Source organism: Megalobrama amblycephala, linkage group LG2 (assembly GCF_018812025.1).
Source record: "Megalobrama amblycephala isolate DHTTF-2021 linkage group LG2, ASM1881202v1, whole genome shotgun sequence".
In the NCBI taxonomy this organism is placed as follows: Eukaryota; Metazoa; Chordata; class Actinopteri; order Cypriniformes; family Xenocyprididae; genus Megalobrama; species Megalobrama amblycephala.
The window spans coordinates 36506084-36525351 of NC_063045.1; the positions used below are offsets into that span (position 1 = coordinate 36506084).

At 38.0% G+C, this 19268-nt stretch overlaps 1 protein-coding gene across 1 annotated transcript in view; it reads right to left on the reverse strand.

The window, feature by feature from the left end:
- Nucleotides 1–19268, reverse strand: part of csgalnact1a (chondroitin sulfate N-acetylgalactosaminyltransferase 1a) — a 39552-nt gene that overhangs the window by 16705 nt on the left and 3579 nt on the right. Inside the window, exons 2-4 of the mRNA XM_048173681.1 lie at nucleotides 10772–12220; nucleotides 6610–6826; nucleotides 845–946 (exon numbers count right to left, since the gene is read on the reverse strand). Of these exons, the coding sequence (XP_048029638.1) occupies nucleotides 845–946; nucleotides 6610–6826; nucleotides 10772–11549 (1097 nt within the window). The 5' untranslated portion in view covers nucleotides 11550–12220. The remainder of the gene's footprint in view (nucleotides 1–844; nucleotides 947–6609; nucleotides 6827–10771; nucleotides 12221–19268) is intronic.

A 19268-nucleotide genomic window follows, 5' to 3' on the forward strand; every position in this document is an offset into this window, starting at 1 on the left:
TAGTCATAAATACATTTTATAACTTCTATATATATTTTTCTATTATTAAGTTATTATTATTATTATTATTAGTTATTATAAATAATATTTACTTAATCTAAATTTTAATTTAAAAAATTAAATTGTAATAATATAATAAAAATGTGTGATTTATTAGTTAATCAATTGACAGCACTTTATAATATAATATATTTTGATTGACCAAGAAGAGTTATTACTTGCCTGTTTATGAAATTATTGTACTGTATAAAAGCTATATTATACTTGCTTTTGTATTGTTAAATATATACTATATATTACATAATAATGTCATATATTTATTTTACATGTCTTTATTTATATATTTATTACAATATATATTTTAAAGTTATTATCTAATATCAATATATATTATATAACATATATTTAACACCACTCAAAAATGTATGCATATATCTCATAAAAAAATTCAAGCTGACTCTGTGCATTTGATTATTACTCAGTATATCATCATCATCATCATCATCATCTTTTATTAATACAACTCGTTCAGCATTTTAATATATTCATGAAGATGGGCATTTTAAGTCTAGCTTGATCTATAAATTAAAGGAATTATTTATGTTGGTTAACATTGGTTTCTGTCTATGCAGACTTTCTGTTAGCAGAAGCTGAGTGTGTTCATTTGATCAGTTTGAAGACCTACAGTTCAGACAATACCCATAATGCATTGGGGATTCATACTGGAAGGAACTTATGACACCCTCTGGTTCCTTTTTTGTTTAACTGTATTTCTCAGCCTTATCTGCTCCTTTGTGTAGACACACACTTCCGCACACACATGTAGTATATTAACACGCCATACCTCGATGTGTTCTCCAAGGTTCCTTTGACCTCATTCATCTGGTCCCTTCCAAAGTAAACCACAGTAAGGTGCACCCGCCCATCTTGCTTCACACACACCTCTCTGTAGACATGCACAGTAACAGAAACAAACACACACTGAGGTCAGCACTCAGCTGGACAATCTCCAGCTGTACCAGCTGAATAGGAACATTGACTGAAAACTGAGAAAGAAAACAGAGGAGAACAAATATAAATACTATATATTTAAATATTACATTTCCAAAGCTCGTTCTCATTAAATAACCCATTATGCTTTTTGGATATGACCTTTCATGCAGTGTGTACTATTGCTGTTTATGAATATAAAAGGTCTACAAAGTTTTAAAGGTGCCCTAGAATTGAAAATTGAATTTACCTTGGCATAGTTAAATAACAAGAGTTCAGTACATGGAAATGACATACAGTGAGTCTCAAACACCATTGTTTCCTCCTTCTTATGTAAATCTCATTTGTTTAAAAGACCTCTGAAGAACAGGCGAATCTCAACATAACACCGACTGTTACGTAACAGTCGGGATCATTAATATGTACGCCCCCAATATTTGCATATGCCAGCTCATGATCAAGGCATTACACAAGGGCAGCCAGTATTAACATCTGGATCTGTGCACAGCTGAATCATCAGACTAGGTAAGCAAGCAAGGACAATAGCGAAAAATGGCAGATGGAGCAATAATAACTGACATGATCCATGATATTTTTAGTGATATTTGTAAATTGTCTTTCTTAAATGTTTCGTTAGCATGTTGCTAATGTACTGTTAAATGTGGTTAAAGTTACTATCGTTTATTACTATATTCACGGAGATCAGAGTCACGTCGCTATTTTCATTTTTAAACACTTGCAGTCTGTATAATGCACAAACACATCTTCATTCTTTGTAAATCTATCCAACAGTGTGTAATGTTAGATTTAGCCACGGAGCACAGCCTCGAACTCATTCAGAATCAAATGTAAACATCCAAATAAATACTATACTCACATGATTCGATGTATGCATGCAGTATGCATGACGAACATTTTGTAAAGATCCATTTGAGGGTTATATTAGCTGTGTGAACTTTGTTTATGCACTGTTTTATAGTCGCGAGCTCAGGGGCGGGAAGCGCGAGGATTTATAGGGGCCGCAGCCTGAATTGGGGCATATTTAATGATGCCCCAAAATAGGCAGTTAAAAAAATTAATTTAAAAAAATCTATGGGGTATTTTGAGCTGAAACTTCACAGACACATTCAGGGGACATCTTAGACTTATATTATATCTTGTGAAAAAACATTCTAGGGCACCTTTAAAAATCAAAGTGCACAACAAATAAAGTTATTGTCTCCTAAAAGAAAGAATCAGTTCTGAACTGCCGAAACAAGCAATTCAAGTCGCACTTCCATAATAAACCTACGTAGGTTTATAATAATATTACATAATGCCAGCCTATTATCTTCATTGGCTGCCCTCGAACAATTTCTACTTTGTCCCTCAAACACTGCTGAGGCCTGAAAGAGCTTAAATTGTGTTGTTGACATGTCAAGAAGACGCTGTTTTCAGCCATGCAAATCTACTTTGCACTTCTAAAGGATGAGGACTCGGGCTTGAATTGATAAGGTAAAACCAACACCATTGATACATATTGATTTGTACATTTTGATTCGTACCACTGTGTATCAAGTGCTGAGGAAGATCCGGAGCTGAAATTCAGATATGGTAATAGGTGTTTTGTTTCCAATATGCACTGTAAGCAGTAGACCAATCACAACAGACTGGGCTATCTGACCAATCAGAGTAGAGGAAGAGGTGTTTAGAAAGACTGAATCCTTTATCAAGCAGTTCAGACTCTTTGAGAAATGAGGTGATGCTGCAATGTATATTGTGAGAAAATTAAAGTGTTTTTTGACTTGGATGCATGTAAACCTATTGTAGGAGACCTCCAAAACAATATTAGGAATGTTTAAAATAGCATAATAGGGGCACTTTAAAACCCAATCATTATTCAAAACTGAGATACTATTAGTGTGATGCCAAATCCAAATATTTTGCATTACTGCAACAAAAACTGCGAAACACTGTGGGTAGAGTGGGCATCATAAAAGTATGTTTCAAAAAACAAGTAGCATAATTGGGAACATTATAAATCCCAGAATGCATTGCAATGAGCTCAGTGGGAAAAAATATGAAAGACGGAAAAGAGCCTGGGCCTTAAGAGAAGCATGTATGAAGACACTGTTGCAGATTTCGACAAGACTAACTCACCCTACGGGGCACTGTGATCGCAACACACAAGGGCTGCAGTGCTAGCATGAAATTCCTGATCTGAAGTAGCCACATTCTGATAGAAGTGTGTCAAGTGTTTCAAAAAGATCCTGAACATGATATTTGTATGTCTAATGCACAATAAACGCATGGTTAGACTTCAGGGATGCTTCTGTTCTAAAGAGTGACATGGTGAACTGTGATGGTTTATGGTAGACTAGAGGTTCAGATTTAGTTTAATCCCTGAAGGAGGGGGAAAAAAAACCTTGAATGGGAAGAGACATTTTTTTGTTTTTAACATTTTTTAGGCCTTCTTACCATTTTTTGATAACAAAAGTATGGAGGAGAAGCATGGAATGGGCATAATGCCCGTGTCACATTCAAACCTAGTTTTCCTACTCTGGAGCTCATGTTTCTCAACTCTGTATAATTCTGAGAAAAAAAAAACAAAAAAACATAAATTATCATATAAATACACTACCGTTCACTGTACAAATTACACTGTAAAAATATATTGAAACAGAAAACGGTTACATACAATTGTAATAATATTTCATTATAATACTGATTTTATTGTATTTTTGATCAAATAAATGCAGCCTTGGTGAGCATAATCTTTTGAACAGTAGTTATGGGATTTTCTTAACGCTTTTTTACACGGCACATAAACATGAAAATGATATAAATTTAAATAACTTCTATTATGACCGAGCAACAAAAGACGACACGAAAAAACTAAAAGCTGTTTTTGTGTTGAGAGCCATCTATATGCTGTGCTACCATGTACATGCCACAACAAATTAGTTTGATGGGTCTGCTGGCATTGAGCTCATTCTGTATGTGATCGTAACCCGCAATCCCCTTGTTTGTCCTCTCCTGCCTCTGAAACGAGAATGAGGTCAAAGTGTTCCCTCACTGCTTAATATAAGACTCTTTAAACACTGCTCGGAGGCACTAATTGAAAAAAAAACAGAAATTATATGTAAAACAGGCTGTAGAGGGTGGAGAAAAATGACTCAGAAAATCTGAAAGATGTAGAGGAAATGGACTGAAGAAACTTTTCACAAATAGGGTAAAAATAGGACCCAAAACCATTTAAAACATGAAAACTCTCAAAGTAGTTTTGGCATGTTAATGAATATGGCAATGTTAACATATTTGGTCTTGGCAGACTAGAACTGATACTCTGCTGCTGTTGATTATTGCTGCTGCTGTGACTGCATGTTCTTGCTACCACTAATAGATACACACTGCTGTGAGCATGTAAGATGCTGCTGCTGCATAAATAGACATACATTAATTCTAAAGCAGATCTACGCAGGTGGAGCTGGGGGAGGGAGAGGGTTTCAGAGGAACTCTGCTGCAGGAGTAGCCTACAGTGAACACTGAAACAGACTCTTTGAATGATGAGCGAGCAATCTCATTGACTGCAGGATCAGCAGAGGCCAATCAGATTGCACCGGTAATGATGTGATTGCATGTAAATGACCTGTCAGCCTGCGCCGCCCTCTAGATATTAAAAAGTTTTTTTGCTATTTCAAAGGGCCCTATTTTAACGATCTAAGCACATGGTCTAAAGCGCATGTTGCAAGTGCACTTATGGCGTGTCCGAATCCACTTTTGCTAGTTTAAGGAACGGAAAAATGGTCGGTGCACCAGGTGCATCGTCTAAAAGGGTTGTCCCTATTCTCTTAATGAGTAATGGGTGTTTTTGGGAGTAACGTAGAGTCAAAGTCAGAGTCTTATCATCTATCCCCTTTAAAAGCCAGTTGCGATCAAGCCATGGCGAATTCGCTGTTTAAATGGTGGAATTTGCAAGCAGAAAAGCTGAACGCTTCTCTAGTGAGGATTAAAGGGTTAGTTCACCAAAAAATGAAAATTCTGTCATTTATTACTCACCCTCAAGTCGTTCCAAACCCGTAAGACCTTTGTTAATCTTCAGAACACAAATTAAGATATTTTTTTTGAAATCTGATGGCTCAGTGAGGCCTGCATAGGGGGCAATGACATTTCCTCTCTCAAGATCCATAAAGGTACTAAAAACATATTTAAATCAGTTCATGTGAGTACAGTGGTTCAATATTAATATTATAAAGCGACGAGAATATTTTTGGTGCGCCAAAAAAAAAAAAAAAAACAACGACTTATTTAGTGATGGCCGATTTCAAAACACTGCTTCATGAAGCATCAGAGCACAAATGAATCAGTGTATCGAATCTGCTGTTCAGAGCGCCAAAGTCACGTGATTTCAGCCGTTGGCAGTTTGACATGCAATCTGAATCATGATTCGATACACTGATTCATTTATGCTCCGATGCTTCATGACGCACTGTTTTGAAATCGGCCATCACTAAATAAGTCGTTATTTTGTTTCTTTATGGCGCACCAAAAATATTCTCATCGCTTTGTAATATTAATATTGAACCACTGTACTCACATGAACCGATTTAGATGTGCTTTTAGTACCTTTATGGATCTTGAGAGAGGAAGTGTCATTGCTCCCCATGCAGGCCTCACGGAGCCATCGGATTTCAACTAAAATATCTTAATTTGTGTTCTGAAGATGAACGAAGGTCTTACGGGTGTGGAACGGCATGAGGGTGAGTAATAAATGACAGAATTTTCATTTTTGGGTGAACTAACCCTTTAACCTCGCGAACGAGCAGACCATCTACAGGAAAAGCTGGATTCCACCAAAGTATTTTTTTCTTTATGCACACAATAATAATTTTTTACATTGTAATCCTTTTATTTTAAATATTTGGTATGTTTGTGTGCTGCTGCACGTCCCTGTGTGTGTAATAAGCAGAGTGTACGTGTGTTGTGCACCCGCATATAGGCACATATTACTAATACGCTCTTTAAATAACAAAACAAATATTGCACCATTGACTTTAGACCAGGTTTCAGTTGGTCTATTTCTGTTGCCTCAAAATAGCAACCTGAACCTGAACACACCTCGTTTTCAGACCAGCACGCCCATGGGCACACAAATGGACAATATATACACTACAAAATATATATTATGAATATACTACAAACCCAGTATGGGTAAGCTAGTCTGGGACCAGATGTTAATAGAAAATTATATTTCTTATAAATTACAGAAACATATTTATTTAGTCATTTTCAACACTATGGTTTGTGAAAAATTTGAGAAAATGGAATGAAATTATTTACTTGACTTCCAGTCATGTTGTAGAAAGAGTTCAAATTGTGTTGCTTTTAAAGTGTATTTTTAAAGTTTTTTTTATGTTTTGTGTAATTGGGTAAATTGTGCGATAAATGCAAACTCTGTTCCAAAATGAACTAAATATATATTCAACATATAATGCTTTACAAATATTGGACACCAAAGTATACCATATTTATGGAAAGCGCCGAGAAGATATGTATGAATGTGAGAAAGAAAGAAATAAGGGGGCAGAAGATGATAAATAACAGATAATAACAAAGAACAAAAAGAGTGAGAGGTGTCACCTGAAGTTGTGCATAAACTGTTTGAATTTGTCGGCTCTCTGGGACAGAGGCAGCACAATGTTAATGGGCATGTTGGCCGTCTCCACAAGCTCACTTTTCACTTTCATGAGGGGGCCGAAGGGGCGGAAGAGAACCAGCCTGCGGAACTCTTGTTTCTGCTCACCACGGAAGGTCAGCTCGTACAGCGTGCCCTTGTCCTTTTCGGTGCGCGCTATGCCTGCGGAGATGAGAAGACATTGAGAACAGTGAAGAAAAGGAACCATTTTCCCGAACACCCACATGGACACACGCACAAGCAAAGCAAAATTCAAAGAAAACTAAAAGGACAAGCTCAAGGACACATACCATAAAGATAAACACACAAACATGAAGGAAGACACACACATCAAGATTACAAATGCAGGCATTCAAAAGATTTTCACAAATCTCTAGACTGTAAAACCCAGAGGAAAATAACATTTTATTGCTCAATTTTTCTCTAGATGTTTCTACTCAGATGTTTCTTTGTTGTCAAATTCGAGGACAGCGCAAGACATTTTTAGGTTCTCTTCTGAAACTCTGGAGACAGTGGGTCTCATTCATTAACAATTGCATGGATTATTTCATATTTACATGTAAAGGAGAACTTCTCATGTCTCTTGTTTTTGTAAATGTATAATATATTTTAGTACGAAATGTATTTGAAAATGTGAAAATGTCATTTTTTTTGCAGATTTCACAAACATATTTTAGCTTTCAAACACTTAGTGAATGAGAATGTAATTGAGATAAATCTCATTTGTTGTTTTTATTTCCTATTGGAATATATGAAAATTCATAATTGATAAACAACATACAAAATCAAATACTGACATTAAGTGTGACATATAACTAACTAGACTTATAGGATATAAGCATCAAATTAGATCTTTTTATTATCTTGAGTGACAGCAATGAGATTTCTCAGTAGAAAAAGGGGCTAGCAAAGTCTGTAATGAAAAGTCACACATTTCAATTTCAACTCTAACATTTCTCATCAAATTCTTTGAAGATCAAATTATCTAGACATGGAATTATGAGAAGAAATTTCAGAAGAAACATCTGGGTAGATGTTGAGATGGCAGGGGCACCAGGTCATCTGAGGCTTGGGTAACATACATTCATGCTTCTGAAAATGATCCAAATAAACTCTTTAGAGAGATCTGCACTGTACAGCATCAAATGTGTATTGTACGGGTTCCATATCAGTTGTGCTGATAGTGCTATAAAAGGCATAATAACTCTTATTCTAGAGGAAAATCATGCTCATGTAAGGTTTGCACAAAACATTACCATTCAGTTAAGGGTTGTATTATGAAGTATGTATACTTCACAGCTTCATACTTCATTAGCTTTAGTAGCAAAGTGTGGTAATACTGTTATGATCTATACTGGGAAGTATGTGGATCTAATTTGTGGTAAATTGGTATAAAAGTTGCTACGGTGTTCTGTGCTGTGTTTAAAACGTTTCTATGCAATTTTCAGTTGCAACAGTGTTCTTGAGTGTGGATGGTTTCTGCAATATGCGGTTGCCTACTGGACAAAGTCAACAGATCCCACCTTCATGATATTCTGGTCTATTGATATGTTTCAAGTCCTTCTTTTAATATAAGTCTGTGGGATTTTTTCACCTGTTTTATTGTCTGCCTGGTGAAATGCGTAAGTTTGATCATTTAGATCAATTAAAGCACACCTCAACAAGCCATACAAGTTTGTCCAAATCCCTAACCCAAAGCAGCAAAAGTGATATCTGCCTTAGCAAACCAGCAAAGTGGAATAATTATCATGTCCAGCCCTTTCCATTCCACACATAAAATGCATTTATGGGAAAAGCAGGGCCATTAGGGAAGCCACCTGAATCAATACAAGCTAACACCAAAGACATCAAAGCATAACCCGCAGGCTCAACTCTACCTCACTGAAAAACTAGCTACAGTAAATAAGACAAAACATTTCTTCACTCAACATAATCACGTGAGTTACCGAACATTGGTAACATTAGCTGCACATTTAGCATGACCCGGGATCTCTTTCCCTCTCTAAATTGGATTATGTCACCACAAAATGGGTCTGGGTAAAGGAGCACTACATACAGTTAGCTAACAGAGATAACGGACACAGGATAATGAGAGAGATACATGTATCCCTTGAGGGACAGGGTGGGAGAGTTATTTTGTGGGTAGAAAAGATAGGCTTTCTGTAAACATTCCTTTTTGCTAAAGCACTGTTTCAGGAGTAAAGGCCAAGCTTCCTGTGTTTTTTTTTTTTCCAGGACAAAATATTTTTAGAATGTCCAACAATATTATTCAGTCTCATTCAGTGTTAGCAAGACAGCTGGGTAAATTGACATTGTGTCTGGACACTGAGTTGTAAGTTATTGCAGGCAGGGCCTCTGGCTAAGACTTGGCCTTGACTCTCTTTGAATGCTTCACAAGCTCTCCATTGTTGATGTGAAGTAGAGTAGGTCTATTCAATTATACAGTCAAAAAAAGAGCTTGACAAGAAATGGTCTTCTATTTAAAGATGTACCAAGTAAGTTTTTCCCTTGTAAACAAACAAAAAAATAATAATTAAACACCAGCTAGACCAGCAACAAACCAGCATAAACTAGCATGAAAATTCTAAGCTGGTGTTTTAGGCAGGAATGTCAAGACCAGGTAAATCTCACCTCTGAATGTTAGCTAAGTGGATCATTGTACCTTTTGCAAATTGCACCATAGCCCATTTTTAGCATTTCAGTTTCAAGTGCTGGGAATAGTTATTTAGAACTAAACAAGGTGCATAGCAACATGAATAATGTATTTCCTGTAAAGTCTATAACCACTGAGATGCGTCACTTTCTCTCTAGAGGAAATGGCAGAGATGAGACAGATCTGGATATAAAACAGCTGTGTTCATTTCCTAGAGTCATAACAGGATATCCTGACTTTAGCATTGTAGCATGCTGCTACAGGATGCTCTGTTTTACTGAATTGTTTCTAAGATACACAACTTCCTTCAGTGATCATTTTCCTATCAGTCCTATCTGTATATTTTCTGAATACTTTCCTTATTCAGTGACCACCCTTTCCTATTCTACTTATGGAAAAAATGGAACTGGCTCTGCGTTCGTTCCGTAAGTTGAATAGGGAAGGCGTAGGACATACAGCGTAAGCTTTTTGAAGAATACGGAAAGCGGAAGCACGTGCAAGGCGATCAATTGTGTTTATAAAGCATATACAGTTGTATTGTTTTAGAAAATGACCGATCGTTTTGCTAGATAAGACCCTTATTCCTCGTCTGGTATCGTTTAAAGCTCTTTGCTGCACTGAGGCCATTGAAGTCCACTATAAGGAGAATAATCCTGGAATGTTTTCATCAAAAACCTTAATTTCTTTTCGACCGAAGAAAGAAAGACATGAACATCTTGGATGACATGGGGGTGAGCAAATTATCAGGAAAATTTTATTTGAAAGTGCACTAATTCTTTAAGCTACGCCAGAGCGTGTACACACCTCGCACAACGGATGCTGTGTGCAAGGCAGTTGGACAAAGTGGTGTATTAGAGGTAAAAAAAAATGATATAGATACTGTTCAATTTCTCACACAAACCGATCGTTTCGTGTCTTAGGACATCAATGTGTCGTCATGAGCCACAGGGTTTAATTTGGATTTGTCTGTGCATGTTTTTTGACTCTTATAGATGGTGTTCCCATTGACATGCATTATACGACTGACACAGCGGTTGGAGTTAAAAATCATCATTTGTTTTCTACTGAAGAAACAAAGTAACCTACATCTTGGATGCCCTGGGGGTAAGCAGATAAACATCAAATTTTCATTTTTGGGTGAACTATCCCTTTAAGAGATCTTTTCCAAATGTGTCCAACAAGCTCTAAAGATCTAAATAAATGGTCCAGAGACATGCAGAGATTGCCTATGGTACAGTAAAGTTTGTCATCTCTGCACTAGAAGCACTAAATGGAATAGCATAAATAATGTTTCCAAACAGGCTTCCAAAAAACTTACACCATGTAACACTACAATCATGTTAAACACACATATTGTTTACATCTTGTGGCTATACTATTGAAACAGTGAGCATTTTAACATTTACAGATTGGCTGTCGTTTGAGCGTAACTTGAACTGTAAGTAGCTTCTTACCTTCTATAAAGTCTGATGGTGTGTAGACTTTACTGGCTTTCATTTTGTCTCCACCTTGATTTGGTGCATTGAGTGTGTGCAGCGCACTCTCCACCACCTCCCCCAGCTCGTCCCTGCGGTCCTTCCTCACCGGCTTCTCCTCGGGGTGACGGGTCAACCCCATTTCCAGCTGGTAAACGCGTTGTAAGGTGAAGCTCTCAAAGGGAACCACAGCGTACTCGCTTGGAAGTCGCAGGCCACTGTGTACCTCTGCCCGGCTCAGCTGGCTGCGTACGAACTCCTGCAGGTCGCTGTGACTGCGGTCGTCAGCCATGTCACCCCCCGTGCCCCTCCCAGCCGTCTTCTCCAAAGAGTCCTGCATGCCCTTAAGTTGTTCACTCCGTTCCTGGAGAGCCTCTTTAAGTTGAGCAATTTGTTTTTTCAAGCTGGCAATATGCTGCCGATGCTGTTCTTCCCGCTCTTGTAGCAGGGCCTGGAACCCTTCCCGCCCAGCAGGGCCAATGGGGGCACCTCCAACACCACCTGGCCTGCTTGGACCCCCTGCAATAGCCATCCCTCCAGCCCTGGGCAGGGGTTGCCCAGCCATGGGCTCATCAGCATGGGGGCTGCAAGTGATAACATAAAGGAGGGAAAGGCAACAGCACACCACCACTAACAGAACACCCACACGTGAGAGCCAGGCCAGCAGACCCCTGCGCAGCATCACAACTGACAACCTCAACAACAAGCCGGGTAGGAAGACGTAGTTCAATAAAGTTGTGGCATCTCTGCGTACCATCAAAAACAAGACGTAAAGATCAGCCAAAGGCTGTCCACGCCAGAATTGCTTGTTGAAGTCACCAGCGTATGTCTTTGATTAAAAAGAAGAAGAACTGTTTGTGTTTTGTGTGTTGACTAAAGTCTCATATTTCCCAGGTGCAGACCACAAAGCAAGTTTTGTTCAAAACTTTACTGTCAATTCCCATTTCACCCGCTCTTTAAACTTCAGCCTGGCTCTTCAGCCACATACTTTGTCATGGGTCAAGTTACGGCCACTTCCTCCTCTTCGGGGTACTATTAGTTCTCTGTCCAGACAAATGAACCATTGGACCAGTTCAGTAGCAACATGCGCATGTCTCCATCTGGTGAAAATTGCTCATTCTTCTCGGAGGTAGCGTGACAGACCCTTGAGAGAATGTCTGGAATGGATCCTCCATTCTACAGCACTCCCAATGACCCAAAAGAGAAAACCATTCATTGAAGGTTTAGCCATTAGACGTCAATGGCTATGGTCCATGGAAACGGGTTTGCCATCCGTTTCTTTTAACTTCATGAAACAGTCCAATGTTGTAGAAAAGACCAAAACGTTGTTTGCCAAAGAGTTTTCAGACAGTCTGTATGTCTTCCTTAATCTATTCAGAGTGTTCTGCATGTTTCATCATGTGTAGCTTCTGATCTTCTCAGATTTATCTAGGAAAAAGGTAGAGAAAAGAAGATTAAATTGATTATGTTCTGTAAAACCACATCCGTAGGTGGATGAAGGTCTCCTATATGTTAATCAGTCAGGCTTCAAAGTACATTAATACTGATAGCTTGGCATTACCATACCATTAAACAGACAAAAGAGAGATGAGGGGGATAGGGTTCAAGTTATTCTCTTATTTGCAAACACACCGTATTTATTTTCTAAATTCAGGACCTGCATAGTCAACAAAACATTCTGGGATGGCTCCAGTGCTGGAGAACAGTGCTGTCACTGATGTGTGAAAATAAGAGATGTGTGTTAAAGGCAGTCTTATGGGAACACGCCTGACATCTGACATGGGGGGAAGAACAGCCGCACTGTAAGTTTGAGCAAACACACAAGAAAGGCAGAGCATTCATAGACATACACACATGCAAACCAAGCATATGCACTCAGTCACAAACACATGTGTATCTGTGATCACAGGAACACACAGGAACACTGTGTTAGGAAGTTGGGAAGCTGTGGTGGTAAAAGATACAACGTGAAAAAAAGAGCGTAAAGTGATGTAGGAATCTCTGAATATGTGTGAGTTCTTGTGTGTTTGTGTGTGCTGACTCACCACACAATTAGCTCTTTATAGGTTAGTGGGAGGCTTGATTTAATGAAAGGATTAGTTATGTTAGTGGTGAATACTGGACTGTATCAAGGAGAGTTGGACACAGACCAGCACTGAGGAGGGGGATGTCTATTTATCTGAGGCTGGCACTCAAATATGAACTCCCTCGTTTATTATTAAAACACTCCACGCATCCATTCATTCATCCATCCATCCATCCATCAATTCACTCACTCACCTATTTATACAATAACTCATCCATTAATTCACTTACTCCTTCAATTACTCATTCACTTACTGATTCACCCAATCAGTTACTTTATGATTCATTCATTCTTTCACTTGTGGTTCCAGTTCCAATTCACAGAAAGCAAACATGAAAGACACTACAATCACCTAGGCCCCGTTTACACCTGGTACTAAGATCCGTTTTGGTCGATCGGATCACAAGGGGATGAGGGTTTACACCTGGTATTTTAGTCCGTCTCTTTTTTCCACTTTTAACCACTTCTGTCCTGAATTCTTCGAGGGGAGAGTCTATGGGTGGGTAAATATATGGGTTTTTTTCAGATCTAATGCACATAATAAGCTCATGCAATTTACATATGAAGGCGTCCAGAGATGACGGAAATACATATGGTGAGCAGCAGCTTTCCTTTCTGCTACGATAGCCGTAAGACCACAGCGAACAATGTTAGAAATCAGGAATGGTGAGAGAACATTATGCGTTTTTTTGTCTTCAACCCCAACTTGGGTCTTCAGCCAACAAAGTTTAAATCCCGTCTGGCTACCGCGCTTCCCATAATGTTTACGCATTAGGTCAGTAGGTGGAGAGTGGGCGGTCTTTTGTGGCTGTTTGAACACATTCGACCACACGAGCATCTATGCTACAAAAGCCATCCGGTCGAATGCATTTTTGACTACCTCTGGAAGTGGTTGAAAGTGGACAAGCTTAAAACGTTTTAGACCCCGTTTATACCTGTATTTTGCGTCATCCACTTGTGATCCGATCGACAAAATGCACCTTAATACCAGGTGTAAACAGGGCCTTACTGATTAATTCAATCACTTATTCATTCACACTTACAATGTTTAACCTGTGCACGACCACTGTCAGCATTATAGATTATAATGGGTTGTACTGGCTTTTGACACATCCTACCAGTTGTGTCTGGTGTAGGGTGTCATTCATAAACTCTTTCATTTATTTACTCATTCACTCACTCACTCACTCACTTGTATAATTACACATCTATTCAGTTGCTTACTGACTTATTTACTTGTTCACCCACTCTCTCTTTAAATCCTTTACTAATTTACACACTTATTTATTCACTTTCATTTACTCATCCACTGACTTATTCATTCATTCACTCAGTCATTTGCTGATTTATTCATTCAGTCACTCATTCACCTACTCATCACTTTACATCAGGATTCATTTCCTCTTTTGCAACCTATTAGATACTGTATACAACAGCAAAGGGGCAACCGTTGCTGTATAATAAGTTGATGACAATCAGCAACTGAATCTTTCTCAAGGCGGTGATATAGATGACAAATCTTTTCTTTCTCTTCGTCTCATTTAAGAGCTCACACGTGAGTGGTGCAAAAGACGCCTCACACCATGTTACGCTATTCCATCTCACTCGTACAGCAGCCAGGACGAGCACAGCATGCGTCTGCCAGCAATTCATTCTCCCCGCTGTGCCCATGCCATACAATACCAGAGCCAAGACCACGGACCAAACACACGGCTGAACAACACTGAGGAAAGTTAGGAGGGGCTTGACAACCTCAAACAAATGAGAAATGGAGACTTCAATTTTCTCTTCTGAAACAGAATGTTGTTGTTTTAATAGATGTGATTTGCCATCTTCCAAACAACAGTTTGTTCTTTCGATTTTGGCCTACTCTGTGGTCCAACTTTATCATCCCTGCTGGAAAATCCAGCTGTGTTTTGGAACATGGTAACTGGTATAAGCTGGTCATGTACTGGTTGACTAGCCAACATGTTCTAAAAAGCCAGCCTGAACTCCTTTAGCTAGTATGACCAAAAGGTTGTTGGTTTGGTTGACGATCTACCAGCTCTTAGACCAACTAAACACAAGATACCTTGTTCCAAAACACAGCAACCAGCTAGCAGAAATAAATTCGACTTAAGTTTTACAAACAGCATTACATACAAACAACATTTTGCAACAATTCTGTTAATGCCAGCTTGTTAATTACAACTTCCACAAAGATCTTAATCAGAGTAAAAGCTCTAGCGTGTGTACAGTTTGCGAACCAAGTGCATTTACATTAGTTCAATTACTTTCACAAGCCTTCATCTGCAGAGTCAGCTACAGTTATATTATCTGGCTGTGGTGCGCAGTCAGGAAATGGTGTGGGGTTTTTTTTCCTCCTTTTGCAATTTTCACTTTCAGAGGCTTTTGCTGACCCTTGTCCTGACTGCAGTAAGAGCCTTACACAGAGTATCATACTTTAACACAGAGGCACTTTGCATTCTTGTGTATTAACACATACAATTACTTGAATACACCACTTATATGATGAACATGTTCCTGAATTATAATTCATTTTAATATCTTTTGGGATACTTAAACTGTCCAAATATCACAATTTAGAAAAAAAAAAAAAAAATTAAAATTGATAATTCATGACACTTTAACAAACCTCTTATAATAATAAAAAAAAAAAAAAAAACATTTGTCTGCAAAAGCAAAGTCATGTGGTCCAACCAATTTGTAGAAACATGCAGGAAATGACATCATGGAGAGAACCTCTGCAGAACCTCATTACTGTGTCTCAGGATCAAAGCCTCTTAAAATATCAGATGACCTTTTCGTGACAAGCAAATGTCACATGTCATGTGGTGTGACCAAAAATGAATTAATTCACAATATCTGTAAAAATACTTTTTCCCTTGAAAAATATATTTAAAAACTTTTTTGAAAATAATGATTGAGATGTGTACACTCACATAGGCTGTGTAAGGAAAAGGTGTAAAACGAATACACTATTTTTCACTTGATGGTTACGCCAGATGACATTTTCAGAGTCATTAAATTGAAACTTTTCTTGAACATGGTAAAAAAAAAAAATAAATAGTATAAAAACCAACATAAATAGAAATAGTACATTTCTAAGAACTTGACATGTGTGACATTTCCTTTTAAAATATTTTTTTCTGAGCATCAATTACAATATCTGCACTACTTTTCTGGCATGACAGCATAAAAATGGACTCTACTGCCAGACAAAAAGATGTAAGAAGACAGATAGAGAAGGAAATAAAGAGAAACACTCTGTTCACACTCTGTCGCTGTTCAATGCAACTTCGCTCTTAATCAAACCACTTCCTGTGTCCACAAGGCATGGGTGCCTGACACAGGCTTCCTGTTGGTCTCTTATTAAATTAGACAGCACCAGCTGCATGCCCATATCCCTGTGAAAGTACAGCTCCCATCAAAGACATCATCAAAGACAACCCTGACACACACAAAAAAGCAAGGAGAAACATAAAAGAGCTTCACATTTTTCTTTCTAAAAGAATGATCTAAAATCCTGATCCACCACTTTCCTTTAAACTGTCAATGCTTATATAAATAATGGATGCTTCGGATTGTGTAACTGAGCAATACTGCAGAATCACAACGACTGGTGTAAAATAATTTATTCCAAGTATTCTACACCCAGCGCCTGTTTTTTTTTGTTTTTTTTCATGATCCCTGTATCTGCTGTCCTCTTCTTCTCCACTGAAACAAGTCATCAGCATTCCCTTGAGGGCTGCAGAGACGTCTGAAGAGGAACAGTCTGAACCGGCTAATTTAACAAGTTGGGATATCCAGACTGAGAAAAAGAGAGTCCACAGATGCACAAGCCAAGTCAAGCCCTGCTGTTTCACTGCTGCATTAGAGGGAGGACACCAGAGAAAGCAATTCCAGGTGTTGCTCATGTTCCATTCATGGAAAACAAGAGGGAAGAGAGGCCCCTGCTGAAAAATACAGCATTGCTGGTCACCAGCATAAGGTATGTTTTGCATGCTGGGACCAGCATGAGATGATGGTTGCTGGTGATGATGGTCCACCAGCTAGACCAGCACTATACCAGCTGTAACCAGCATAAACCAGTGTCGACCAACATGAATTCATGCTGGTTTATGCTGGACTTTTCAGCAGGGGCTGAGGGGACGGAAGGAACTTAACGCGGAAAATATAGGGAATGTGGGTGCTTTAGAGAGAAACAGGACAGAAGAGAGAGAGAAAGGGCTCTTTGATGTCCTTCTGGGCCTCAGGTGATTCTCATTCCCCTTAATTAAGTTGGATCTCTTACGACCCAGATCATACATACCATATGCTCTGACTTTAAAATCAACATGAAACAGTGTTCACAACCCATATTATGTCTGTTTGTGACACATTTCTGAGTGAACAGGATGTTTAATGATAAAAAAAAGCAGGGTAGGACTTGATTTTATCAGGAATTGATTACATTTAGATTGGCTTGTTCCAACAGTACAACAGCTAACACTTATTCATGGAGTATTTACAGTTTATTGAGTTGTTAGCTTAGCAACATGCCAATTCCAAACCTACTGAAATCAATTTCAGTCGAGTCTCAGCATCTATCTCCTCCTAAGATTGGCACATTGACTTATAATTCTTAGAATTAAAAAATAAAAATCTGATTAAAATGTTTTTATAGTTATTAGAATAATGTGTCCATATTGCTGACATGTTTACCTGTTGTAGCTTATCCACATTGTCTGCATGAAATAGATGTCAAAACAATCAAAACGTTTACGCTGCAGACATTCCAGTGCAACACTTATTAGTCATTTAAACCCAAAAAATAGTTTTAATCAAGGATCTAATTTATACTGTTTTCTCCAATATATGCATGTTATGCATTTTTATACTTATTAGAGTATTGTGTTGTTAGCTTAGCAACATGCTAATGCCAAACTTTATTGAAATTAACTGTCTGTCCTGTGTGATACTGAGTTGGGAATTTGTAAATATCATGACACGTGTGTTCAAGTCACTGTTTTGTTGGAGCAAGATGGCAATATGCCTTTTCTACAAAAAAAATACAGCAAAATGTTTTGGCTCTACTTCTACAAAATGGTAAATAACGAATGTGCTTCAGGTGTGTGTTTTTGATTCATGTTTTCAATTCATGAAGGTGATGTAACCTGAATCATTGTATACTATTGTATACTATTGTAATTGTACAATACTATCATATTTTGTGCATGAAACTTAATTAAATGTAATTTTTCATCAATACAGACACTACATCCATTGCATCTTTTATATTTTCTCTCAGACATGCTCCCAACTCGAGGTTCAAAGAAAATTTCCCACTTGTAATTACCACTTTTTGGTGGCATTCATGTTCATTTAGCGCAAAAATACGATCTTTCAGACATGACTTGATCGCACCATTAGTTGTAGGAAAGGGGTTGGTGACGCCAGCGGAAAAGTCATTTTAAAGGAGAAGCAAGTAATATTTTAAGATTATGAAGAAACATTTTTTTCTTTAAAATAACATGCACTATTTAATCGTTCACAATAACACTTGAACATCAATTAGGAATTCAAATAGAGAGAACTTTGATTTAATGTTAGCTTAAACATAATCCTGTCTTTAAACACGCCCCTTCATACACAACCACCATTCATACTCCTTCTGTAACCAACACACAACAACGCACATCTCAAATTATGTCAGCACTTTAAAAACCCACCACAGTCTCTCATTATGACAATCTGCACCCCCTCCAACTTGAGGTTTCCAACACCCAGCTGCCTCTTAATTCAAGCCACTTCATATCTACGGTCCAAAAAAAAAAAGAACAATACGCCTTCAAAACTCACAGAGGAGGAAAATTAGAGGACACTTGTCTTCATTCCATGCAGTCTATGAAGGACAGTATTTATGCCTCCCTCATTCAGACCTCCCTTCCAAACAAGCCATAAGTGTTTTAATGCAGCATATAATGGATTACGATGTACATAACCAATTTGTTTAAACGGCAGATTTGACTGGGTGTATGGAAGAATGAATCATATAAAAAAAAAAGCATATTTAAATTTGTAGAATGATCGCTGACAGATCATGTTTTGCCACATAGCCACTAGCCACACATAATTCCCACATTTCAGCCACAATTGAAGGACACATGTTCATAAAAAGTTCTCAACCCTGAAATCTTTATAAAACACAAATATGCTCTTGAACAGAAGAACAGAAAATCCTGCCTAACTGTACAAGTGGCTCTTGATTCATCTAGATGAGAGATCCAGCAATTTTCCATTTCCAACAAATGCAAGTAATATCATTTTACCATCTTTCTTGAGTAGGATTGCAGAACCTTAAGAATAAATTGAATTAATAAGCAAATTAATCTTTCAAATTAACCTGCT